Below are 26871 nucleotides of genomic sequence, written 5' to 3'. Positions count from 1 at the left end.
TGTCCGCATCTTTTGCGGCCCCATTGAAGTGAATGAGTCCGTATCCAAGCCGCAAAAACTGCGACTCGGACCAAAATAACAGTCGTGTGCATGAGGCCTAAACAGAATGCAATGATTTGAAAATCTCATAGACCCCTATTTTATTCATAATAGATCATAGAACACGTATCAAATGTTGAACGTCGGACATTTTACTATTTCATGAAAAAAATTCACTCATTTAGAACTTGATGACAGCAACTTTCGACATCTGTTATGTGTTCTATGATTTAGTGAATTTATTTTTATTACGTCTTTATTTACATGTATTTACATTTCACAGCTGATTGGTGGGGTGCAGCGTTTAAGACCCCTGTCAATCAGATATTGATAGCCTATTCTGAGGATAGGTCATTGATAGTAAAGGAGCGGACTAGGGTTGCATCGGGTATCAAAGTATTGATACCCAATCGCTACTTTTAGACCCGGATGGATATACCAGGTCTTACTATTTACTGATACTAGGCTGCGCAGGCTAGAATCAGTTAGAGAACATGGCACACGCCACTCTCAGCGCGCGCCATGTTCTCTTCACTAGCACAGTGGAGAAGGAGGCAGTCCCTCCCTCCCCACTGTGACGTGGCTGCCGCTGCCACCAATGGGAAGATAGGGAGGAGGAGGGGAGGGACTGTGGCCACTGTGCCACCAATGAATATAAAACACATTAATTAAAGTATAGGAGGCAGCGGGTGTCGGCAGCGATATCACATAACCGGTATCAATAAGCCTCAATGACAGAGCGATCAGGTGTCACACTTGAGGGGTTAATTGCCGCAGTTCAGTGGATCGCATGCCCTGTTATTGAGGCCGGGTGCCGGGTATGTGATACCGCCGCCGGCACCCGCTTCCTCCTATACTTGAATTAATGTGTTAATTACATTCATTGGTGGCACAGTGCGCCCCCCCCAGTATAATAAATTATAGCTATTGGTGATGCAGTGCACCCTCCAACCCCCCCCCCACAGTATTAGTATCATTGGTTGCGCAGTGGCCACAGGCACACCCACTCCCACCATTGTTATATTTATTGGTGGCAGTGGTCACAGGGTCCCCTCCCCTCCTCTTTATTGGTGGCAGTGGCAGTTCTGATCGGAGCCCCAGCAGTGTAATTGCGGGGCTCCGATCGGTTACCATGGCAGCCAGGATGCTACTGAAGCCTTGGCTGCCATGGTAACATCCCTGATGCTGTGTGCACTATGCACAGGGCAGCAGGGAGAGTGTGAGATCCTATTCACCCTAATAGAGCTCTAATAGGGTGAATAGGACAAGGATTCTAGCCCATAAAGGGGGCTAATAGTTAAAGGTAAAAAAAACACTAAAATACAAAAAGTTTAAATTGCCCCCTTTCCCAATTTTACATATGAAATTTAAAAACAATAAAAAATAGACATACTACATATCGCCACGCCTCAAAAAATGTGAACTATTAAAATCTAAAAAAAATATTTCCTTTGTGGTGAACGCCGTAACATTAAAAAAATCAAAACCGCACGATTCGCCATTTTTAGTCACCTTGTCCCCCCAAAAAATAGGATAGGACTGTTCTATTATGGGCTGGACCTTCCATAAGCTGGTCCACAAGTAGTTAACTCTGCCCCATGAACACTGATGAAAATAGCTTCATACACATAGTCGCTGTGGCAGTAATGTCAGTCTACAAAATGACTGCATTGTTAGAAAGGGTGCCTGGAGCTCCTGTCTTAGATAGCAGCGTAGATTTGGACAATTTAGCAGACTGTATGCAAATAGCAACTGCACTTAGGTGCCATTTTTGTCTTCACTACACCTATGTAATGCTTCTTCCTCCTCCTGATTCATTTGAAATGCGGATCCCATCTAAAGAGCAACTTTTGACAATATTAAAAATGATTTTCCCAAATGATGTAAATCGCGTATCCACAAAATAAGGATGTGGTCTGTGTGCCATCCACTTTTTTTTTTTTTGCAGACCCATTGACTTCAACGGGTTGGTGGTCCACCTTTTGCTGACATATTCTACCTTTTTGTGGAATGGACATACGGATGTGGAAAGCACACGGATGATTCTTGTGCTTTCTGCATCCATATGTCTGTTCCACAAAAATATAGAACATGCCCTATACTTGCCTGTAAAATGCGGACCACAGACCCATTGAAGTCAATAGGTGTACACAAAATGTGGATGCAACACGGACGGTATCCGTATTTTGTGGATCCACAATTTGCAGACAGAAAAATACATACTGTCGTGTGCATGAGACCTAAATGTCATATCATTGAAATCACATAACAGTTGATATTGGGTGTTTTTTTTTTAAATCCACTTTGTCTAGCAGTTGATGACATAAAGCAATGGAGGGGTTGAAAAGATAAAAAGTAAATATGCAGTTTTGCAGGATTTCTAGTATGTAACTGGTATATAATACAGTACCTGCCTGTACTTGCATGAACTTCCTCATTGCTTTTAGCTCCTGAAGGATGGCCTGGAGAGTGGGTTGGCAGCTACATGTACAGCACTTTGCTTCTGACACTGAATTCACCATTCGTAACTCACCTGATGAATAAACAGAGTATTAAAACCACATACTTCATATTGTCCACTACACAGCAATGCAGCAAATGAACTCATTACGATCAATGTCATTTGCTTGACCTGTCACTCTACATCTATTTTTTTCCTAAACATACCATTAGTTCCTGGATTTTTCATCTGATTTTGTACAGTCTTAGATCGGGTCCCATACTGTCCTGAAAACTCGCTGGTTTGGATTGGCACATTGTTCCATGGAGGCTGTGTTGAGTGACTGGGATCAGCAGCAGCAGCACATGAAGTGCTCAGACTATCAGTCCAACTCATGTCCAGATCATGTACACCTTCCTTGAGTTTCTCGCCTTCCTTGCCAACACGCTGGTAAACCCGTCCAGTGCTGTCATTTAACAGTCTCCTCATGCCAGTGATCTGCTTTTTAATCTCCATACCTTCATCTCCTGTGTACAGAGAAGAAAGAGTGATACCTGATGTAATAAGCAATAAAAATATATTCTATGTGAGTAGTATTGTGGGGGCAGGTTTCTCCATGAAATCCAAAATTCAATTGTAAGTATATATAAAGCTAGGATTCCACATAGAGGCTACGCCTGAAATTGTGGGTTAATGGAGGTATGACCTTAAAAATTGTGCAGCCATTGGCCAAAAAAGCACATTACCTCAAGTGTAGAAGCAAGGTTTTGTCCAACTCTGCAAGCATTATGTATTGCTCCATCTCTTATATATCTAAAAATGAGTTTCTGTCTGTCTAGACGTCTGTCTGTTCTTTATGCGCGACCAAACGACTGGACCGATCTTCACCAAATTTGGCATACAGGTAACATCAGGTGTCTGGGAAGGTTTTAGACCAGGTCTCAGCTCTCTAGGGCGTACCGTTCCTGAGATGTTCCCAACAAATGACCTGCATTAACCAATACAAGCCTGCAAGTCTTTCTCCATACTGCCATACACACAGTTTTACTCCAGGTTTCCATAACAACCCAGCCATTTTTCTTCACAGCTGTAGGTCAGCTTTAGGCTAGGGCTATAGGACAACAATAAGTTGAACGACACATATGGCACAACTACACTGCTACATGCATCCATTTTGCAGTGCGACACCATAGCCTATCATTATAAAAATAGTTGAGACAAAATGTTGCACGACACATGTCGTCGTGTAGCCCTAGCACTAAAGGGGCAGAGCGCTGTGGAGGTCAATGTTAAAGGGACGGGCGCAGTGGAGGTCACTGTTAAAGGGGCGGGTGCTGTGGAGGTCACTGTTAAAGAGGCGGGCACTGTGGAGGTCACTGTTAAAGAGGCGGGCACTGTGGAGGTCACTGTTAAAGAGGTGGGTGCTGTGGAGGTCACTGTTAAAGGGACGGGCGCTGTGAAGGTCACTGTTAAAGGGACGGGTGCTGTGAAGGTCACTGTTAAAGTGGCGGGGTGCTGTAGAGGTCACTGAAGCTGGGTCCTTCTGCTAGTAGCTTCTAAAATAAAGAGCGAAGCAACCTGGCAAATAGACTTTATTAATGGGGGTCATCTCATGAAGACAACTTTGGCTTTCACAGCTGTTGTGAGCAGGGAAGCCACAGAGCAGTCCCTGCAGGGCCACTGTGTGGGCCATTGAAATAAATGTATTGGCCACACTGGGTCCACCAAAGCAGCTCCATGTCCTGGCACATAAAAGGTGCATTTCCGAGCAGCTAGACAACCCTTAGAAAGCTGTGTGTCACATCTTGTAGTTGTGTGGAACTCCCTTCCCTCTGCCATTTTTTCTATTATCTGCACGTTATCAAGAATAGGGTCAGAGGCAGTGAAATCATCTAGACTTTTTTTTAGATGCATGAATAAATATAAAATAATCATTGCAGAAGTGCACATATCCTTCATGCATCTCCGTTACATTTCCTTTACTGGGGCTTCTGTAGACATAGCTGCATGTGATACGTCCATTCTCCAAATATCTCTAGCCTGGGCTAGATTGTGTCAAAAGCCATGATCTTAGTCTTGTCTTGAAACCAACTCTTGACCAAAATCAAAGGAGTGCTTAAGTGGACTGACATCTGACATATGTCTGCAGCTTCTGTTTCGGCCTGTGTGCAGGGGCAGAAACCCGTGTGTGCGGGGAAGGGCTGTTCAATGGGTGATAAACTGACAGGAGGATAACATATGATAACCCTCCTGTCCTTGTTTGGTTTTAGGTGACACCAAGGTTTTTGACCAAGGTATCACTGCCTTTATCTCAGTAATCATATTTGACCACTGTCAGTCACATACAGGGGACGGACGGACAGTTTTTTCTGTCCATGAAATAGAGCTTTTTGGAGTGGCCGGATTGTGGTGTCAAGTCACACAAAGCACTCCCTCCGCCATAAACATTAATAAAGTTTATACATGTTACATTATCCTCCTCTATACCGTATCTTTGGTGTAAAAACCTCTGACCGCTTCACTAGCAATACATCTAACACACTATAAAAATTATAAATTGTATTTCTGAAAAAATGTGATTTTGATAACACATAAACTGATTGTGGGAAAGATACAACGCATGGCATTCCTAGGCATATCCCTCGCACGCCATGCTGCAGAAACTCAAATCTATGCCGGTTGGTTACTGGCGTAGACTTGAGCTATAGCGTACACCAGTTTTTGGCATACATGATAAGTTATCCTACAAGCTCCATCTAAGCTCGCTTCCTTTTCTTGCCACTTTTGTAAGCTCCAAAAGTCAAAATCTATGGTGCAAATATGACAAGTGCCATAATCTGCAACTTTCTAATGCCACAAAAGTCGTATTAAAAAAGCAATGATAAATCTCCTATGTTTTTTTTATCACATTTGTTTTTAGGAGCACAACCTCTTATTGATTTAGAAGTTGGCAGTAAATGTGAACACTTTGATCTTTATATTGTTTTTGTGTGTAAGCTTCTGCTTATTTTAAAGTTTTAGGCACAAAGGTAAAATATTCAGTGCAAGATTCTAAAAATTCTTTGTGTAACAAACTGTGTCTTTTCCCAAAGCGGTAAAAGTATGTGCACATATATAACATGTAAAGTGTAAACAGCGGCTCTCTTGATCCCATAGATGAAAAATGCACGTCTCAGATGATTGACCCTCAGTAGTAACATGCTGTTTAAGGCCTCATGCACACGGCTGTTGTGGTTCCGTTCCGTGCATTGGGGACCGCAATTTGCGGTCCCCAATACATGGGCAACGTCCGTGTGGCGGCCGGAACGGATCCAGACCCATTCAACTCGAATGGATCCGTGATCCATCCGTTCCGCAAAAAGATAGAACAAGTTCTATTTTTTTGCGGAATATAAGCACTCCGTAGTGCTTCTGTGGGGTTTCGTTCCGTGCCGCACCGCATCTCCGGATTTGCGGACCCATTCAAGTGAATGAGTCTGCATCCATGATGCGGAATGCACACGGCCGGTGCCCCGTGTATTGCGGAACCGCCGTATGCGGACCGGAATACGGCCACGGGAGCACAACGGCCGTGTGCAAGACGCCTAATCCACGTGTATTATAATTTGCTGCATTATCACTTTACCTGTAGATACTAATTACAGTCACAGAAATAATTGTACTCATTGTTAGTAAGTGAGAGTGACCTTCATATTCTCAGCTAACAGCCATAGGTTGCATTTACCCGATTCCTGGAAGCCAAAGCAATTAGGTTTTGTCACCTTCACTTCCTGGAATCTAGTGAATGAATGCAAACCATCCAAAATCATTGCAGAGGTTGTTATATCACTTTTCACTCATTTATTTGCAGCTACTGATATGAGTAATGTAAATTATGCTGGATAAATCGTAACATTGTAATAACCTAAAGAGCACAACACGAAGAATACTGCTAGAGAAGTCCTGCACGAAAACATTAGGGAAAACTCAGGAAGACCTTGGGAGGAATTTATCATGAGGGTAATATTTGAAGTCATTTTATTCCAAATTCCATCCCTCTTCACAGTAATCCCTCCATTCCCTTGTTGACAGACACGGCTAGGAGTCTGTATGTTGCTCTCGCCTGGCTGTAATCTCACACCTAGGCCATGCATCAGTCGTATGCTCAGTACAGGTTCTTCTCTGTAGGGCATGAAAGACATGCTGTACTGTGCATGCGCTGACATTCTTGGGCAGGCATGAGATAAGGGGCCAAGTGAAAATTGCTATACAGATGCCCCAAACAGCTGATCAGTGGGGGCTTCAAGTGTTAAACTCCCACTAGTCAATATTGATGACCTATCTGGAGGATAGGTAATCAATATCTAAAAGCTGGACAACCCCCTTTAAATTGGTCCTGTGAAAGATGTAGACCATATTTGAATAGAAGAGTTAGAAGAAAACCAAAAAGGGCTATATCCATCTGGAAGGGATAAGATTAATGACAAAAAGAAAACATTGAAACTATTAAAGCAAGAAAGTAGTGATGGGTATTAAAAATCATAAAGAAAATACATTATGTAAAACAAAAATGCAGCAAAGATGAAACTTAGAGACTCATTGCTGTGATGCAGCAGGTGTGGATCTACTGTGCCACTGAATGGATTTGGCTTGGGACGTTATTTAAGTGGTACCTGGTATTCCTATATGGGGATCTAGACTTGACTGCAGTGGACCATCAGTCCAGTACCTCTAGGAGTAATCCCCGTTCAGTGACTGTTGACCCAGGCGAGTCTAGAGACACCGATGCATGGTACTAAGGAGACAGGCAGAGACATGGTCATTGGGCAAAAGTTTGTGCAATATGGTAAAACAGGCAACAGATAAGGATGGGCAGCACAAGATCCATTTAGTTAACAGGCAGAGGTCAGGACATGTGAGGTCAGAACACAAAGTAACAGAATACTTTGCAGGAACTAGGAAAGCCAGGAATCCCTTTGCTTAGGCACCTTCCCAAAAGGGAAGGTGCCATATACGCCCAAAGGAACACTGTCATAGACTAGAGACAGATTAGTTTGGGTATGCACTGGCCCTTTAAAAGCTGTGGAGAGCATGCATACTCTATGGAAGCACAAAAGCAAGTACAGAAGGAAAGAGGGGGGGTGCGGCCGTGAGAGGCATGGAGAGCGGAGAGGGTGACAACTATTTAGGCTGTGACCACCAGGAGAGGAAAGATGCCAGCAGATACAGACTGAAGAAAAAACTACCCTAAAAATGTTTTTCAGCTACTTAAACAGTAAGAAATTTAAAACAAACGTCCCCTAGGTGGAAGAGGAACAGGAAAAAGCCAATTTAATAAATCACCACTATGGTGAAAATGATTATGAACAAATGATTGACTTGCTTAACTTATGATTGAAAAGAATAAAAGGGGTATTCTGGTCATAGAAAGTTATCCCCTATTACCTAGTGGGGGTTCTACTGCTGAGGGCAGTTGGTTGGAAAAGCACGCCGCCACGTACTGGGCCCCTGTTCTTGTGATCGGTGGGAGTCACAGCGCTAGGACCCCCACCAGTTTGATAGTTATCCCCTATTCTGTGGATAGGGAATAACTTTTCACAACCAGAAAACCCTTTTAAACTCCACAAGTCACTCCATGTAGGTATAACTGTATATAATATACTGACAAAAAGAGAGGGATGTTAAAAAGGACCAAAACAAAAATCTTTATTTAGTCACAGGGTTGTGGGGGCAAATAAATAAAACTAGACTTTGTTACTACCCTACAACCCCGATGTTCACGCAGGCTGGGCAGGTATTATCATCCTAGCCACAGGGTGAGAGTCACCATAAACCCTGGGCCAACCTATACCCCAACCAATCTAGACAACCAGTGGTGCAAGGTCTATCTCATTAACAGCTGGTCTGTAGCTCATACATAGAATATGCCCCACTGCTGTATCTAAGCAGACCCTCACACACGCTGCTGTTGAAGTAGCTGACAGGCTGCAAAAATACTCAGACCTTATGAGATAGTAATACAAATGCCCTATCTGATCTAGGGCAATATATCTAAGTACTAGTACAGCTCTACTAAGTATGGCTCTACGCGTTTCAACATCTGAGACAATGTCACATCAGGAGCCCGTACTGTAACCAAGATTGCGTCTGTGTTTAAATGTACATAGACATAATAGGTGTGCAGTCCCTCTCTCACAGGAATCACGCTTCGGCGCTATGGTGGCCATGAAACGGCCGCTCATGCGTTGGCTATTTAACAAGAGTAGCTCCACTTCCCCCCCAAAGTGAACTGAAAGCGGTCCGACCCCACAGCGAGTCCGAGCCACTTCACATGGGTCGACAAAATGTCACGTGACCCGCATGGATCGACGCGCTGTCAAAGAAGGGGGGAGGAGCCGCTTAGAGACAGCGCTCTATAGGTAAGGCGGGTATTAGAAGGTTAAGGGGAGGGGGGTTTGGACTGACAAGGGACAGTTGGACAATAAGACACAAGGGCAATACTTGTAGTATGTAAATAATGACACAGCACATACTGTAAATATGAATCTATACATGTATATAGAAGAAAAAAAACTGATATGAATCCAGAGATTAACCTTTGAAATGGTATAACATATACATCCTATCATAACCCCAGAGAGAACATGAGATATATCTCAATTGGAAGCCATAATTATGACCCAGGGTAACAGGAATGGCACTGAGTGCCAACCAGAAAGACGGCTACATCTCAAGCCTATCCATGATGGTAGGATGCTCAAAAGATACAATGATCAAACTACAGGAAGCACAAATATGATATATGGTCATTGAGGCCATTAGGTCGGACAGTATTCAGCCGAAAAGTCCATTGTGCCTCCTTCTGTAGTATACCTTTGTCAAGATTCCCCCCCCCCCCCCCCTCTCGGGGAGGGTCGAATAATTTCAATACCCTGGAAGCAAATAGCTTTAATGTTACTAGCATGGCACTCCACCACATGCCTTGCCACCGGGGTATCGGCCTCCTTTCTGATATCGTTAAGATGTTCCCCAATGCGGCGCCGGAACTCCCTCCGCGTTTTGCCTACATAGTGAGCTCCAAATTCACATGACATCAAGTACACTAGGCCCGTTGAGCGACAATTAATGAAAGACCTAATGTCGTATGTACGGCCAGTCGTGGTGCTCGTAAAGGTTTTACCTCTATTAATTGAACTACACGCAATGCAGCCAGAGCACTTGAAAGTACCCATTAGCTGATCCCTAAAGGGGTTAGTGGATTTAGCCATTGGGGTATATAGACTGTGCACTAGTCTGTGACTGATGTTACGTCCTCTGCCTCTCCTAAAGGTAATTGAGGGATTGTCACCCACTAGGTGTCCCACATCCGGGTCTGCTTTCAAAATGCCCCAGAATTGTGACAGAATTTGTCTGATGGGTTCATGGGACTCATCAAAATCTTCTATAATGCGAATGTGGTCAGAAGTATCCAGGCGCAACCGGGGATTGAGTAGGGTTTCCGTTACTGCTCAAAGCCATGATGGTATGCCTGTCTCAAAGTGTTCTCTGGGTACCCCCGGTTTTTGAATCTTGATCTAAAGGTCACCCGCAGCCACCTGGAAATCCTGAATAGTAGAACAATTACGACGAATGCGTAAATATTTTCCTTTCAGGATCCCTTGTTTCAGGGCCCTTGGGTGACAACTACGCCAGTCCAACAAATTGTTGGTGGTCGTCTTTTTCCGAAAAAGGTGTCTGCCTATGTCACCATTTTGATCTTTGAAAATATTGAGATCCAAAAACGTGATGGTAGTGGGATGTATCCCAGATGTAAAGTAAAGCCCCCAATCATTGATGTTGAGACATTGGACAAACTGGGCAAAGGTATCTTCATTGCCTTTCCAAAAAATCTGTATATCATCGATATACCTCACCCATAGGAGAATCGATGACACAAAATCTCCTATGGCCTCTCCAAACACAACTTCACGTTCCCAGCCACCCAGGTATAGATTTGTAAATGTTGGAGCACAAGGGCTTCCCATTGCAACACCTTTTACCTGGTGGTAAACCTTGTTGTTAAACAGGAAGGAGTTGTGTTCAAGAATAAAACGTAACAATTTAAGGACAAAATCGTTATGACGCCCCAAATAAGTACCTCTTTCCTGTAGAAAACCCGAGACCACTTCACAACCCCTATCATGGGGTATAGAGTTGTATAGGGCTTCCACGTCCAAACTTGCCAATAACACGTCATGCTCAACATGGAGGCCATCCACTCTTTTGATGACCTCCATGGAGTCGCGGACATAAGACGGGAGAGCAATGACGAACGGTCTCAAGATTACCACATAGGTACTTACTGGATGAGTGAGGCTATTAGTCCCTGAGACTATGGGTCTCCCTTTAAGGGGCACCAGGCCTTTGTGCACTTTGTGACCATAGAAGCATGCCATCTGTGGGAATGGTGGTAATAAAAAGCCCAATTCAGAACTACTAATCAGCCTATGTTGGAGGGTTTCTCTTAGAATGCAATTGAGCTAAGCTCGATCGGATATTGATGGATCGTTGGGGAGGATATCATAACACATTCTGACATTCAGAATTCTGAGACAAATCTCAGTGTATTGATCAATGTCTAGAATGACAATGTTACCTCCCTTATCTGAAGGTTTTATCACAATCGATTTATTATTTTGCAGACTGAGCAGGGCCTCCCACTCCGCACTAGTCAAATTATTGTAACCAAAGTCGTGTCCCTCTAAGGTGGCTAGTTGGTCTGTGACCACCCTGAGGAACACGTCCATAGGCGTATGGTCACTAATTGGCGGGTTGATTGTCGACGGTGGTCTCAACTGGGTGAATGGGCCCTCACCGGGATCCCTATTACTTTCTTCCCAGAGCCCCACAAGGACTTGGACATCTTGCAAGTCCCCTAACTCATTACCCAATTGTGTACATTGTCTCTTGTCGCGAGTATCAAAAAAAAAATTTCCATTTCAGATTACACACGAAAAGGTTAAAATCTTTGACCCATTTAAATAGGTCAAATTTGTTAGTAGGTACAAAAGACATGCCTCTCTTCAGGACTTTAATCTCATCCATACTCAGTGGTCTATTGTAAATTTTAATAATTTGCATCTCATCATTGGAGATGGATTCCTGTGATGGTTGCTTAGGGATCATTTCCTGTCCCTGAGGAGGTAATTGTATATATAACCCAGAATTCTGCAGGAACTTAATACTCTGAAGGACCTTTGTTTCTAATAAGTGGTTTTCTGGGATTTACAGTTGTGTTCAAAATTATTCAACCCCCACTGAAATTGAGTGTTTTGGCCAGTTTGACATTGATTTTGATCATTTCAGTCATCTTGTTTACAATTAAATCAAAGAGGCACTTGTAACTCAGACAAATATAACATAACATTTATAATGAAATAACCACAAATGTCTTTTCTGTGCTCACATCATTATCAGTTTTATTCAACCCCCAAGTGACATTCAATCTTAGTACTTAGTACAACATCCTTTTCCAGTTATAACAGCTTTTAAACGTGAAGCATAGCTTGACACAAGTGTCTTGCAGCGATCTACGGGTATCTTCGCCCATTCTTCATGGGCAAAAGCCTCCAGTTCAGTCACATTCTTAGGCTTGCGCGCTGCAACTGCTTTCTTTAAGTCCCACCAGAGGTTCTCAATCGGATTTAAGTCTGGTGACTGCGATGGCCACTTCAAAATGTTCCAGCCTTTAATCTGCAACCATGCTCTAGTGGACTTGGAGGTATGCTTGGGATCATTGTCCTGTTGAAAGGTCCAACGTCTCCCAAGCCTCAGGTTTGTGACAGACTGCATCACATTTTCATCCAATATCTCCTGGTCCTGAAGAGAATTCATGGTACCTTGCACACGCTGAAGCTTCCCTGTACCTGTAGAAGCAAAACAGCCCCAAAGCATGATTGACCCCCCGCCATGCTTCACAGTAGGCAAGGTGTTCTTTTCTTCATAGGCCTTGTTCTTCCTCCTCCAAACATAGCATTGATCCATGGGCCCAAACAGTTCTAATTTTGTTTCATCAGTCCACAAAACACTTTTGTGGTTTGTCCACATGACTTTTGGCATACTGCAGTCGACTCTTCTTATTCTTTGGAGACAGCAAGGGGGTGCGCCTGGGAGTTCTGGCATGGAGGCCTTCATTACGCAGTGTGCGCCTTATTGTCTGAGCTGAAACTTCAGTACCCACATCTGACAAATCTTTTTTCAGTTCCTCAGCAGTCACACGGGGACTTTTCTCCACTTTGCGCTTCAGGTAGCGCACAGCAGTCGAAGTCCGCATCTTCTTTCTGCCACGACCAGGTAGCGTTTCAACAGTGCCCTTTGCCTTGAATTTGCGAATGATGCTTCCTATGGTGTCTCTTGGTATGTTTAAGATCTTTGCAATCTTCTTATAGCCATTGCTCTTCCTGTGAAGAGAAATCACCTCTTCTCTTGTCTTCCTGGACCATTCTCTTGACTTCACCATGTTTGTAAACACAAGTAAATGTCTAGAAGGAGCTGAGTATCACAGTCCTTTTAAATCTGCCTAATTGGTGCTTATTATGCTTGATTGCTGCTCCTTGACATCCACAGGTGTTTTCAATACCTGATCGAAAACACTTGAATGAACCTCTGTTCTTAAGAGTGGTAGTCTTTAAGGGGTTGAATAATTGTGTCAATGAAGAAATCACAAAAAAACATTTAATACTGTATTACAAAAACAATTGATGTCATTTGGTTGTATTTGGTTCTTTAAAAAGTCCTTGTAAGATTTCATTCTGAACACAATTACAAATGTACACTAAACTCCCTAAAACCCTTTACAGCATTGGGGGTTGAATAATTTTGAACACAACTGTAGATATTGATGGCCTATCCATGAAATAGACCATGAATATCAGATTGGAGGGGACTTGACTCCCAGCACTCCCATGATGACTCTGGGGGCTGTGGCGATGCATGCCCTTTATCATTTACCAGGTCCAGCTATGTACATTTTGTGTTGTCTGCGCTTAGCACTACAACTCTCTGCAGCTCTGTCTAATTCAAGTAAATGGGATTGAGCTGAAGTACTAGGCGCAGCCATGAAAAAATGTATGAAGCTGGAAACTGAGAACTGCTCTCGCTGGGCCCAGTAATCTCGATTTGATGCATACGCAGTATACCTTTTCCCTCTAGGGTGGAATGGGATGATCTACTGTGCATGTACAGAAAATTTCATGCAAGGTGCACATGCGAGATTATGAGGCCAGGAGAGATCAGTTCCCAGAAGCCTGGCCCTGTCAATCACTGAGGGATGGGAGAAGCTTGATGAGAAGAGGAAGGAACAATGGTGCACTGAGGGAAAAGGGCCCACTCTTGGTGCTTTGAACAACTCATTTGCATATGTGTTCAAACTACTTTTTCTGCTAATGGAAATAACGGTTTACCACTTGCGTTTACATTTTCCTGTATTGAGTTCCGTCATATGGTCTCAATACTGGAGAAAAACGCTTCCGTTTTGTCCCCATTTATTGTCAATGGGTACAAAACTGAACTGAACAGAACTGAATGCACCAAAATGCATTCTGTTCCGTTTGGTTGCGTTCCCATACCGGAGAGCAAACCGCAGCATGCTGTGGTTTTCTTTCCGTCATGGGATGCGGAGCAAAACATTTTTGCTGATCCATGACAGATCAATGTATGAAAGTAGCCTAAGAAAGGTAACAATTTAAATTTAACACTACCACTATGCTTAGTTTAATGAGCAAAAACAAGGTGACAGACCCCCTTTAACATTAGCAATCAGTGCCAGGCAGAAGTGAGCTAGTTTTTGTTGAGCCTGAGCCAAGTCATCTACCACCCACTGATAATTTCATAAGCCTTTATTCACATGTCCGTGAATCACAGACTTCGCTGTCCGTGGTCTCCCCATGCCGATTAGTTTTACAGTGTTAATTCACACATCTGTGATTTTCCACTGACCATGGGTCACTGTAAAAACCAGAAACTATTTTGGTCTGAAATGTAAAGCAAAGATGTCCATTGAAGTCCATGGTTGGTCGTTTTCACAGACCCTTGGTAGGGCATGCTCTTGAAATTAATTTTCAGCCTAGCCACGTCCGGGGAATACGTATGACACACAGAGAGAGCAAAAAACGTACACACGGATATCTTCATGGAAGAACAACTGATCATCTTGCCACAGATGTCATCACAGACGTGTGAATAAGGCCTAAGGCCAGGTCCATACAGAACCCTTGTGGATGTCCATCACGCAGCTAGTGACACCCACATATTCACTCACTATTAAGAGTGTGTGTGTAAACTAAAGAAGCCATGCTAGCCATCCTGACAGAACACTGAAATATGGCCATACATGAGTAAGATGCGAATGTTTAATGCAATCATACACAATAAGCAGAAGTTCTGCCACAGTTCTTCCAACCAAAGTGATTTTCCTGTCTCAGAATGACAAAAGTACCATTTATAATCTACAAACCAGGTGAACGAGATGTGCTGGCGCGGAGACTTATCGTCATTAAATGAGTCATATAACTATATCTTCAGCCATTTGTACAATTACAGGAACAGACATCATAGAACACATGAATACATAAGTATGATGAGCAAACATGGCAAATCATCGTCCAGTCAAGTCAGGGCCAAAAACACCTTCAATGACTAAACGTCTCCCTGGCAATAGTCATGTAGTCTATAAGTAAAGACTCTTTTTCAGTGGATGACTAGTGCAGTTATTATTTCATGCCAATGCCATTTAGCATTGTTAGATCTGCTATTAAGGGAGGGCAGCACTGACATGGCTGCAATGCGGCCGAAAACCACAGCAACGTGTGACTACTGTGGCCCTCAAATTCATTGTTAAAGGGGTATTCCAGTTATGTTAAGTTATCCCTTTGGGTGATTGTGCCAAAAAACTGGTGTGCATGTTTGATACACATTTATCAACTGTTTTACACACTCTGCTAAATTTTTACACCTCGCCCGACAAGGGGGTGGGGCTTGGCACAAAGGGGCCTGGTCTAAATGCACCACCATGCGCCAGGAATTTTGGAGTAAAATTATACCTACTTATACAGGTAGGTGGTGTAAACAGTTTTTTATAAAGGTCTATGCGCCAGAATAGTAAATTTGTATAATATTGACTGTGAATCATACTATTAGACAGTGTAAGGTGCACCGCTATTAGTAAATCTGCCACAGTCATGTAGGACTAGCTTATCTGAATGCAATCATACCTTTCACTTAGTGATCCACTGTTTTATTCTGGAGAGAAGTACTTGTACTAAATGAGCAGTTAAATGCACTGAGAGAGGGCGAAAAAAAAAAAAACACTCTGCGAACCCTTGCTCCTCCAGCTTTCTCTGCCAGCCACTCCCTTTCTATGAATGATAAGACTAGGTATCTTTCCTGGCCCTTGTCCCATGGAAATATTTTATACTGTATGTACAGCCTCTCTGGGGGGTGTATTTCCCCTGTAACTGGGGCTACTATGTCAGCCCCAGTTACAGGAGAAATCAATAGTAAAAAAAAAATATGAAGTTAAATGTCCCCCAGAGGTCTTGCATGACCTTATAGGGGATACAAAATGTAAAATAAAAAAAATAAAAAATAAAGTATTTTGGAAAAAAAAAGTTTCACATAAAAAAAAACTTCCCCCCCAAATCCTTTATTTTAAAAATGTAAAAAAAATAAAAAAAATAAAATAGACATATTTGGTATCAACGGGTCCGCAGTGAAAGGCTCTATGATAATATCATATGATCTACCCCATCAGGTGAGTGCCTTAAAAAAAAATAATAATAAACATTGCGCCAAAACAGATTTTTTAGTCAGCTCACCTCCCAAAAAAACATAATAAATCAAAAAGTCAGATGTACCCCAAAATGGTAGCAATGAAAATGTCACCTCATCCCGCAAAAAATGAGCCCCAACACAAGACCATAGCCAGAAAAATAAAAAAAATATGGCTCTAAGGCCTCATGCACACGACCGTATGGCTTTTTCAGTGTTTTGCGGTCCATTTTTCACGGATCCGTTGTTCCGTTTTTTGTTTCCGTTGTGTTTCCGTTTCTGTTCCGTTTTTCCGTATGGCATATACAGTATACAGTAATTACATAGATGAAATTGGGCTGGGCATTACATTTTAAATAGATGGTTCAGCAAAAAACGGAATGGAAACGGAAGACATACGGATGCATTTCCGTATGTGTTCTGTTTTTTTTGCGGACCCATTGACTTGAATGGAGCCAAGCACCGTGATTTGCGGACAAGAATAGGACATGTTCTATCTTTTCACGGTATGGAAATACTGAAACGGAATGCACACGGAGACACTTCAGTATTTTTTGCTGAACCATTGAAATGAATGGTTCAGTATATGTTCCGCATACTGAACTACAAAAACGGCCAGTATACTGAACGCAAAATACTGTCGTGTGCATGAGCCCTAAGAAAACTGCAACACAAAAACATGATTTTTTTTTCTAAAAATGCAAAATAGGCATATTTGGTATCGCCGCGTCCATAACAATTGGCTCTACAAAAATATCACATGATCTACTCCATAAAGTGAACGGTGTAAAAAAAATACTAATAAAAATTATGCCAAAACTGTTTTTTTTTGTCACCTCAGAAAAAACATACTATCAATCAAAAAGTCGTATGTAATCCAAAATGGTAGCAATAAAAACGGCACCTTGTGCCGCAAAAAAAAAGCCCTCAGACAAGACTATAGCCAGAAAAATGAAAAAAAAATATGGCTCTGAGAAAACAACAACACAAAAACATGATTTTTTTTGTAAAAATGTTTTTACTGTGTAAAAAGTAAAAAAAATAAATACAAAAACTAGACATTTTTGGTATCATTGTGTCCGTAATGACCGGATCTATACAAATATCACATGATCCACCCCATCAAGTGAACAGAGTAAAAAATTACACCAAACAGCTTTTTTGTGACTTCCCTCCCAAAATTTTTTATAAAAAGCAACCAGAAAGTCAAATGTACCCAAGATGGTGCCAATAAAAAGTACACCTTGTCTCGCACGAAATAAGCCCTCACGCAGCTCATTCAACAAAAATTTTAAAAAGTTATTGCTCTTAAAAACCATGACAGAAAATTTCATGTTAGAAAATCCAGATGCCGCTCCTTCCCTTCTGAGCCCTGGCGTATCCCCAAATAACAGTTTACGACCAAAATTGGGGTGCTACTGTATTCAGGAGAAAGTGGGTGGATATTCTCCTGTAATCTTTTCTGAAAAACAAAGTTTGGTTCTAAAGCAATTAAGTTCTAAATTAATTTTTCATTTTCACACCCAAGTATTAAAAATTATATGAAACACCTGTGAAGTTGTCGCTACACCCCCAAAGACCATTCGAGCAAAATCTGCCCTCCAAAAACCATATGGCGCTCCTTGCCTTCTGTGCCCTGTCATGTGCCCAAACACCGGTATACGGCCACATATGGGGTGTTTCTGCAAACTGCAGAATCAAGGTAATAAATATTAAGGTTTGTTTTGTTGTTGATGTGTTTCAGGGAAAAAATGGTTAAAATGGAAAATCTGCAAAAAAAGTGACATTTTGAAATGTTACCTCTATTTTGCTCTATTTCCTGTGGAATACCTAAAGGGTTAACAACATTTCCAAAACCAGTTTTGAATAGCTTGAGGGGTGTCGTTTCTAAAATGGGGTCATTTATGGGTTGTAAGCCCCCACACAGTGATTTCAGAACTGAACTGGTCCATACAAAAGTTGTTTCTAAAATTCTAAACCTTCTAAACGTCCTAAAAAAATAAAATTACATTACTAAAATGATGCCAACATAAAGTAGACATATGTGGAATGTTAATTAATGAATATTTTATGAGGCATCACTATCTGTCTTAAAAGCAGAGAGATTCAAATTTAGTTAACTTTTGGATATTTTTTTTATAAATAAAGGTAAAACATATTGACTCAAATTTACCATTAACATGAAGTACAATGTGTCACGAGAAAACAATCTCTGAATGGCTTGGATAAGGCTACCACATGCATCCGTTCAGAACGGATCCGTTTGTATTATCTTTAACATAGCCAAAACGGATCCGTCTTGAACACCATTGAAAGTCAATGGAGGACGGATCAGTTTTCTATTGTGCCATATTGTGTCAGTGAAAACGGATCCGTCCCCATTGGTGTACACAAGTCTCGAGTAAGGAAGGAAACCGCAGCTTACCATCTGCGCAACACCTCTGAATTTCTGGAAGCGCTTCTGCAAAGCCGATCGGAAGAAACACAAGTCCTTTTGTGTCTTTACCAAAAGACACTAAGTAACGCCGAACATTCAAGTGGGTCTTAACCATTCCAGACCCCGACGTCTAAACGGACAGTTTTTTTCCCAGCCTCGGTATTTAACTCACTCATACAAAAGAGCGGACCGGAACTGAGACCAGCTATGCTGTAACACGTGGGACGCCACGCCAAGCACCAGTGATCGGTCACTCCACCGCTTCAGAACAGTGAGTAGTGTGATTACACACAACAAGGTTTAACAGCAGACAAACTGGGCATATGCTGTGAAGATAACCAGCAATAACAAAAAGACTGTGTATATATACTTGCAAATTACTGGCTATAGTTGCAACCTACGTATTACATATCAGCAGAGACATTACTTTACGTATCGGAATTGTATCAAAGACTATACACAAAGATAGACAGTCACGATCCTCCATTGCAAAGTAATATACAACCAGGGATTCTGCTATACATTCTGCCACATATTCCCTACAGACGGTTATTAATTGTATGATTTTAAGCAAATGTATTTTTAATGTAATATATTGAGTTACCCCACTTGTTTTGAATTAATTATTTTTGGTGCAAATAAATAGTTTTACAAACGCATTGGCTGCAGCTCCATGTGACTTTTAGATGTAGGTGTGCCCTTCTTATTTATTTAGCTAATATGTATACCTTAAAAGATTGGGGATATCTTTTTTTTAGGGGGAGCACCCATTCCATAATTTTTTGGAGGGTGAGCCAATCCAATTATTCAATTTATAAAGTGACACATGTCAGATAGATTTGCAAAATTAGGTCTGGTCAGGAAGAAGGGGGTAAAGGGCCCGGTCTGGAAATGATTAATTGCTCATCTGCATATAGATTAAAAGTACTTTTTCTCCAGAATGAAGCAAAAGATCACTAAGTAAAAGATATCTACATTCAGCTGAGATAGCTCTACACAGCATTGTGCCTGGTTTATCAGTGAATTTCTGGTGACAGGCTCCCTATAACAATCAAGTTAAAACCACAATGGCCATGTGCCACCAAATAGTAGACACATTAGTGTTGTAGTCACATCAGTACTGGCCCATGTGAACCTCCCCTTACAGGTAGCAGATACAATGCTTGTGGAGCTGTGTGTTTGGAGCTCAGTGGGCATTCTCCATGCATGCTTTTCCTTGCCCGTCTTTCCTTCACTGCTCTGTCCTGAGGGCCTATGACTCACATTCTGGCTATGTTTTCCAAGCTGTGACTTTAGGGAGTAAATAGGATATATAACATCCTGTGAGTAAGGCCTCATGCACACGACCGTACCGTTTTTGCGGTCCACAAACCGCGGATCCGCAAAAAACGGAAGCTGCCCGTGTGCCTTCCGCAATTTGCAGAACGGAACGGGCGGCCCATCGTAGAAATGCCTATTCTTGTCCGCAAAACGGACAAGAATAGGACATGTTCTAATATTTTTTGCGGAGCTACGGAACGGAGCAACGGATGCAGACAGCACACGGAGTGCTGTCCGCATCTTTTGCGGCCCCATTGAAGTGAATGAGTCCGCATCCGAGCAGCAAAAACTGCGGACCAAAACAACGGTCGTGTGCATGAGTTTTCAGGTACTGAGATCCGTCATAGGGTCTCAATACCGGAAAAAAACGCTTCAGTTTTGTCCCCATTCATTGTCAATGGGGACAAAATGTAACTGAACAGAACGGAACGCTCCAGAATGCATTCTGTTCCATTTGGTTGTGTTCCCATACTGCAACATGAAGTATTTTGCTTTCTGTCCTGGGATGCAGAGCAAGACAGATCCGGCATTACACCAATGCAAGTCAATGGGGACGGATCCGTTTTCTCTGCCACAATCTGCCACAATAGAAAACTGATCCGTTCCCCATTGACTTTCAATGGCGTTAATGACGGATCCGTCTTGGCTATATAAGACATAATAGAACCGGATCCGTTCATAACGGATGCAGATGGTTGCATTACCAGTAACGGAACCATTTTTGCTGAACCCTGCCGGATCCAACAAAAACGCTAGTGTGAAAGTAGCCGAATGCACACAGTGTTTGTGCACCACATTTAAATTATACAATGGAAGAAGCTCCTGGTGTGTAGAGTAAATATATTTATAGGCCCTAATTCGACTAATGGGGGCCAAAAGAGTGTCCTTTACGTCACCGCCGAGCCGGAATGTGTCAGAATGCCACCAGCTGTAAGGCAGCTATCCTATAAGTCAATGTTCAGCTCTTAAAATAAGCCTTGAGCCAGTACTCTCTGCTCTGCACTGACGAGGGGCAATCACCCCAAAACAGCTGTCTGCAGATGAGGTGCTGGCTTATTTAATATCCAAGTCATGTCTCAAGGCTTATTTTAAGAGCTGAACATTGACTTATAGGATAGCTGCCTTACATCTGGTGGCATTAGAGGCAGAGCTTGTTAAGAGCTCATTTGCATTTCTTCCCTCCCAGAATGCCAGAGGAGCATGTATGGCCTATAAGTCTCCTCACACTGATTAAGGTGCTCTCTCCCTAAGGAGAGTTAGTTCCCCCCCTTGCTCGGACACAGGCCTCCTACCCAGTTAAGCCAGTACTCTCTGCTCTGCACTGATGAGGGGCAATCACCCCGAAACAGCTGTCTGCAGAGGAGGTGCTGGCTTATTTAATATCCAAGTCATGTCTCAAAGCTTATTTTAAAAGCTGAACATTGACTTATTAGATAGCTGCCTTACATTTGGAGGCAGAGCTTGTTAAGAGCTCATTTGCATCCCTTCCCTTCCTATGGGTAACAAATGCAATTTTATGACATCCAAGACATTGCGAGCACATACTTCCAACAACAGTGTATACAGAGGTTAAGCTTACAGCAAGTTGCAGAAAAGTCGCACGAACTGTGATTTGGCTGTGAAAGCAAAGTGGGTTGTGTTTTGTGCGCAACTTCCATTAGAGCCAATTGTAGAAAAATTGCACACAGCCTGTGACACAATTCTGACACGATTCTGGATTTTTTGCCACAGTCGCGTCGCAGCATGTCGCGTGTCGCATTGCGGCACCATGGTTAATCGTTAGACCAAACGTCGCTCAACATATGTCGCCACAAACCTTCTCTGACCACAGATTCCTCTACAGTGCTCACAAGGAGTTGGCACGAAGTAGGTGCAGACTTCACAAGGTGCACATAACAGCTGTGAACACGTCAGTATATAAAGTGCAGATGTACATTAGATGAAATCCAGAGATGTACTCAAGCTGGAAGGAGGCAGAGCAGATGCCTCTCTTTACTCTGTGACAGTTCATCTACTAATCCAGATATAGAAATCAGAAGCCCCTGGAGTGTTTTTAAGAAGTAAGAATTTCTTTTAAAGTCTGCTCTCCGATGAATACACTGTCTCACTTTGTCAACCAGCTTTGAAGTTTCTTTTCATTTTTTTTGAACACAAGGAAATAAATTACCAACGTGTTTTCCAAAAAGATAATTAGCTGTGCAATTAATCCTTTAGAGGTGCCGGTTTATTTAGTAGGTTTAATTAAGGACTGTCGTACTGCTATATGAACACTCAGAATTATCTCCATCTTATAGTTGTGGTAGATTGCTAGGAGATGCCATCACTTCATGACTGGTAAGGGTCTGACCTCTGGGGCCCCAGTAATCCTGAGAATGATGGGGCCACAGCACTGAGTTAGTGCTGCGTCCTGAAATCCTGTTGAGGGAACTTCAGTGCAGCCCCATTCAAATGACAGAGGGATTTTGGGAGTAGGAGCATGGAAACCTTACAAAGGACTGCAGTAAATCAGTGCCACAGCCTCTTCATTCTCATTGCCATCACCTTATAAGATATGTATAACTCTTAAAAGGGGTTTTCCAGGACTTAGGTACTGATAACCTATCCTCCGATCAGCAATTTCGGGCAGCTGCTGGCATGAGAACTATATAATGGACAGAAGGCTACATCTACTATGCAGTTTTCCTCCTCATCCCCGGCATGGCCACTACACGGGAGATGGGACGTTGTGCGTCCAGGTCCATCCACTGTATTGGTTCCAGTGTTGGTAGCTGTCCAAAACATCTGTTTGGTGGGGGTACTTGGGGGTAGTAATGGCCTCTGGGTCCACAGCAACCCTTCAAAATGTGGGACCCTGTTGTTGTATACAATGTGAAAAAATGTGGCTCCTATGTGCTTTCAGCCATGGTGATGAAGTAATAACCGTAGGAACCTATGCCTTTTCAAGAGACTAAAAAGCTCCAAAAGGATGCAAAGCCCAACAATCTCAAGACAATCACCTCTATTACAAAAACATGTTAATTGTTTGTGCAATTTTTTTGTGCAGATTTCACCCTGTGCATTACAAGGGTAAGATCTACGAAAAAACACACACAAAAAAAAAGAGTGGAATTTGTTTTGAAATCTGCACTCGTGTATAGGTACCCTAAAGATGAATTCACATGCAGCAGATTTGCTGCAAAAATTCTGCAACTGTCTTATTTATCTGAAATCCATCTGTTTTCTGCCAAAACAATCCAATTCAGACCGATTTTTGTCAGAAATGTCTACAACATTTATCCTTATGAGACAACACCTGGATGTGAAACACACCTGGAGAACTTCATAACAGGTAATGGGGGTCATTTACTAAGATCCCCAGTTTTTGGTGTGGGAAAAGTCACAGAACCCCTTTTTGCGGCTTTTGTTGCGTGGGCGTTTTTACGCCATCCATGCCACTTGGGAGTTGCGGGGGTGTGGTGGGGGCTGGGGCTCGTCCATCCGCCCTGCAAATTCATTATCACGTATACATAGAAACAGGCGTAAAAGTGGAGTGAAAACTACTTCAGCCCCTGGATTTCCCTCCAGTCACACGGACTGCCAGAGGTATGCCTAATTTATGATGAGGTGTGCGTATCGTCATAAATTAGGCACTTCCTCCAGCTATCAAATACCAATGTAAATAGCAGGTCCTCGATAAATCCCCCCCCAATATGACAAAAATAATTCACCACCCTTTGTCTTGTAATTAGAAGTTAATTAACAGGTTTATTGTTAGGGCTCATTCACACGGCCGTTGCCCCTCCATTGCCGTATTGCGGGTCCGCAATACACGGGGCAGCGGCCGTGTGCATTCCGCATCATGGATGCGGACCCATTCACTTCAATGGGTCTGCAAATCCGGAGATGCGGCGTGGAACGGAACGGAAGCACGGAACGGAAACCCACAGAAGCACTACGGAGTGCTTCCTGGGGTTCCTTCCGTGCCTCCGCACTGCAAAAAGATAGAACGGAACTTGCTCTATCTTTTTGTGGAACTGACGGATCGCGGACCCATTCAAGTGAATGGGTCCGCGATCTGCATGAGGCTGGCCCACGGTCGGTGTCCGTGCATTGCGGACTGCAAATTGCGCTCCACAGCATGCGCACAGGGGGGCAACCTTCTTGTGAACAAGAACCTTAGGCGGATAATCTGAACTTTGCATTTATTTAGGGGGTTCTCTAGCTTTCAGTGTATGTTCACATGAAAAAAATCCACTACAGATTCCAAGGCGGAAAATGGACACTTTATGCCATGGAATACGCTGTCAAAACACCGCCAGCACCTTCCCATTTACTTCACTGGGAAAAACCCCACTATGTGCCCAGGGTGCATTTTTTTGGTGATGCTCCGCTTTAAAAGTGGCATGTTACTTCTTTGAAGTGGCTTTTAGATGTATTCCCCAAATCAATGGGGAAGGTCCTAAATGGCTAGCTTTTTTTCCATGTTTTGGCAGTGTTTCTACCTCCAGAGGAGCATGTAAGGCCTCTTGCACACGACCGTATGTATTTTGCGGTCCGCAAAAAACGGATCCGCAAAAAATACGGATGACATCCGTGTGCATTCCGTATTTTGCGGAACGGAACAGCTGGCCCTTCATAGAACAGTCCTATCCTTGTCTGTAATGCGGACAATAATAGAACAAGTTCTATCTTTTAGCGGAACGCAAATACGGAAACAGAATGCCACAGAGTACATTCCGTTTTTTTTTTTGTGGAACCATTGAAATGAATGGTTCCGCATACGGACTGCAAACGGAAACCGCTAAAACGGAACGGAAATAAAAGTTTTTGTGAAAGAGGCCTAAGGCCTATAAGGCTGGGTTCACACGAGCGTGTCCGGATTAGTTCCGGATGCGTCCCGGTGTGTTGCGGCAAACCCGCGCGAGTAGGAATGCAATTGCAGTCAGTTTTGACTGCGATTGCGTTCCGATGTTCAGTTTTTATCGCGCGTGTGCAATGTGTTTTGCACGCGCGTGATAAAAAACCGACTGTGGTACCCAGACCTGAACTTCTTCACAGAAGTTCAGGTTTGGGTTCGGTGTTGTGTAGATGTTATTATTTTCCCTTATAACATGGTTATAAGGGAAAATAATAGCATTCTGATTACAGAATGCATAGTAGGTGATCAATTGAGGGTTAAAAAATAAAAAAAATTAACTCACCTTCTCCTCTTGTTCGCGTAGTTCTCCCGGTCTTCAGTTCTTTAAAAAGATGAACTATGGGCTAAAGGACCTTTGGTGACGTCAGATCACATGCTCCAATCACAGGGTCCATCACCACGGTGATGGACCATGTGATTGGAGCATGTGATCTTACGTCATCAAAGGTCCTTTAGCCCATAGTTCATCTTTTGAGAAGTAAAGAAGAGACCGGGACTTACGCGAACAAACGGAGAAGGTGAGTTAATTTTTTTTATTTTTTTTAACCCTCAACTGATCACCTACTATGCATTCTGTAATCAGAATGCTATTATTTTCCCTTATAACCATGTTATAAGGGAAAATAATACAGTGTATAGACAGTCACCTAGCAACCGTGCGTGAAAATCGCACCGCATCCGCACTTGCTTGCGGATGCATGCGATTTTCACGCAACCCCATTCACTTCTATGGGGCCTGCGTTGCGTGAAAAACGCAGAATATAGAGCATGCTGCGATTTTCACGCAACGCATAAGTGATGCGTGAAAATCATCGCTCATCTGAACAGCCCCATTGAAATGAATGGGTCCAGATTCAGTGCGGGTGCAATGCGTTCACCTACCGCATTGCACCCGCGCGGAAATCTCGCCCGTGTGAACGCAGCCTAAGTCTCCTCAAGCTGATTAGCACTCCCCAAATCCCACCTCTAAAAATGCAGTTAGTAGAGGCAGATCAGCCTTTATTGGGACCGCGAAAGATGCGGACAGCATTCCGTGTGCTGTCCGCATCCTTTGCTCCGTTCCGTGGCCCCGCAAAAAAAATATAGCAAGTCGCATTCTTGTCCTTTTTGCGGACAAGTATAGGCATTTCTACAATGGGTCCGCAAATTGCAGAAGGCACACGGGCGGCTTCCATTTTTTTGCGGATCCGCGGTTTGCGGTCCACAAAAAACGGAACGGTCGTTTGCATGTAGCCAAAGTTGTATTTTTCATGGGACTGGACCATGGTCTGTATAGAAGGTGGTGCTGATGTAATTCATTCCTGTGTGGAGGGTTGTAATTCTAAGGTTAGGAGCCGGATGGCCAGTAGGATACACTGACGAATTCACTTGTCAGATTTGACATTTACTTTTGGTGAATCTTTGAAAAAAATATGAAAATAGATTCTCTAATTGCAGATAATGAATGAGCATATTGGGAGAACAGAGAAATACATTTTCTCACCTCTAGTTGGGAGGTTCGGGGTATGTTTATATGGCTAAAATCCACCATGGAAACCCTCAATCACAATGCCAACAACAGTGTCCCATTTACTTCAATGGGAAAAAACGCCACCATATACTCATGGCGGCGTTCTCTTCCGTCACTCATTTTCGGTTCCCTGTAGAAGCGGCATATTACTTCTCTGTAGTGGATTTTAGCTGTGTTTCCCATTTAAGTCAATGGGGAAGGACTGTTAGCTAACCTTTTTTGTGCGCATCTTTAGCAGTGTTTCCGCCGCCAAAAACCTGCCTACTGATGGGCCATTGTTTTTTACTACTGCTGATTTTAGCCGTCTCAATTTAACTTCAAGCTCTGCGGCTATGAGTAGTTTGAAAAGAGCGGCTGCCAGATTCTACATTAGTATGAATAAAAGCACATTCACTCATTGGGGCATATTTATCTCCCCTTGCACTGCCAGAGGATTAGCTTCA

At 42.9% G+C, this 26871-nt stretch overlaps 1 protein-coding gene and 1 long non-coding RNA gene across 2 annotated transcripts in view; both read right to left on the bottom strand.

Moving 5' to 3' along the window:
• BEND7 (BEN domain containing 7) overlaps positions 1 to 26871 on the bottom strand; it is an 84537-nt gene that overhangs the window by 26269 nt on the left and 31397 nt on the right. The window contains exons 4-5 of the mRNA XM_040413158.1: positions 2707 to 3006; positions 2450 to 2572 (exon numbers count right to left, since the gene is read on the bottom strand). Of these exons, the coding sequence (XP_040269092.1) occupies positions 2450 to 2572; positions 2707 to 3006 (423 nt within the window). The remainder of the gene's footprint in view (positions 1 to 2449; positions 2573 to 2706; positions 3007 to 26871) is intronic.
• Positions 5683 to 23900, bottom strand: LOC120983372. The gene is made up of 3 exons (XR_005775054.1): positions 23880 to 23900; positions 12198 to 12201; positions 5683 to 5804 (listed from the first exon to the last, which is right to left on the bottom strand). It is a non-coding gene; the product is annotated as an uncharacterized LOC120983372 (long non-coding RNA).

The sequence above is a fragment of the Bufo bufo genome, chromosome 1 (genome assembly GCF_905171765.1).
Source record: "Bufo bufo chromosome 1, aBufBuf1.1, whole genome shotgun sequence".
In the NCBI taxonomy this organism is placed as follows: Eukaryota; Metazoa; Chordata; class Amphibia; order Anura; family Bufonidae; genus Bufo; species Bufo bufo.
This window is presented reverse-complemented; position numbering and strand designations above follow the sequence as displayed.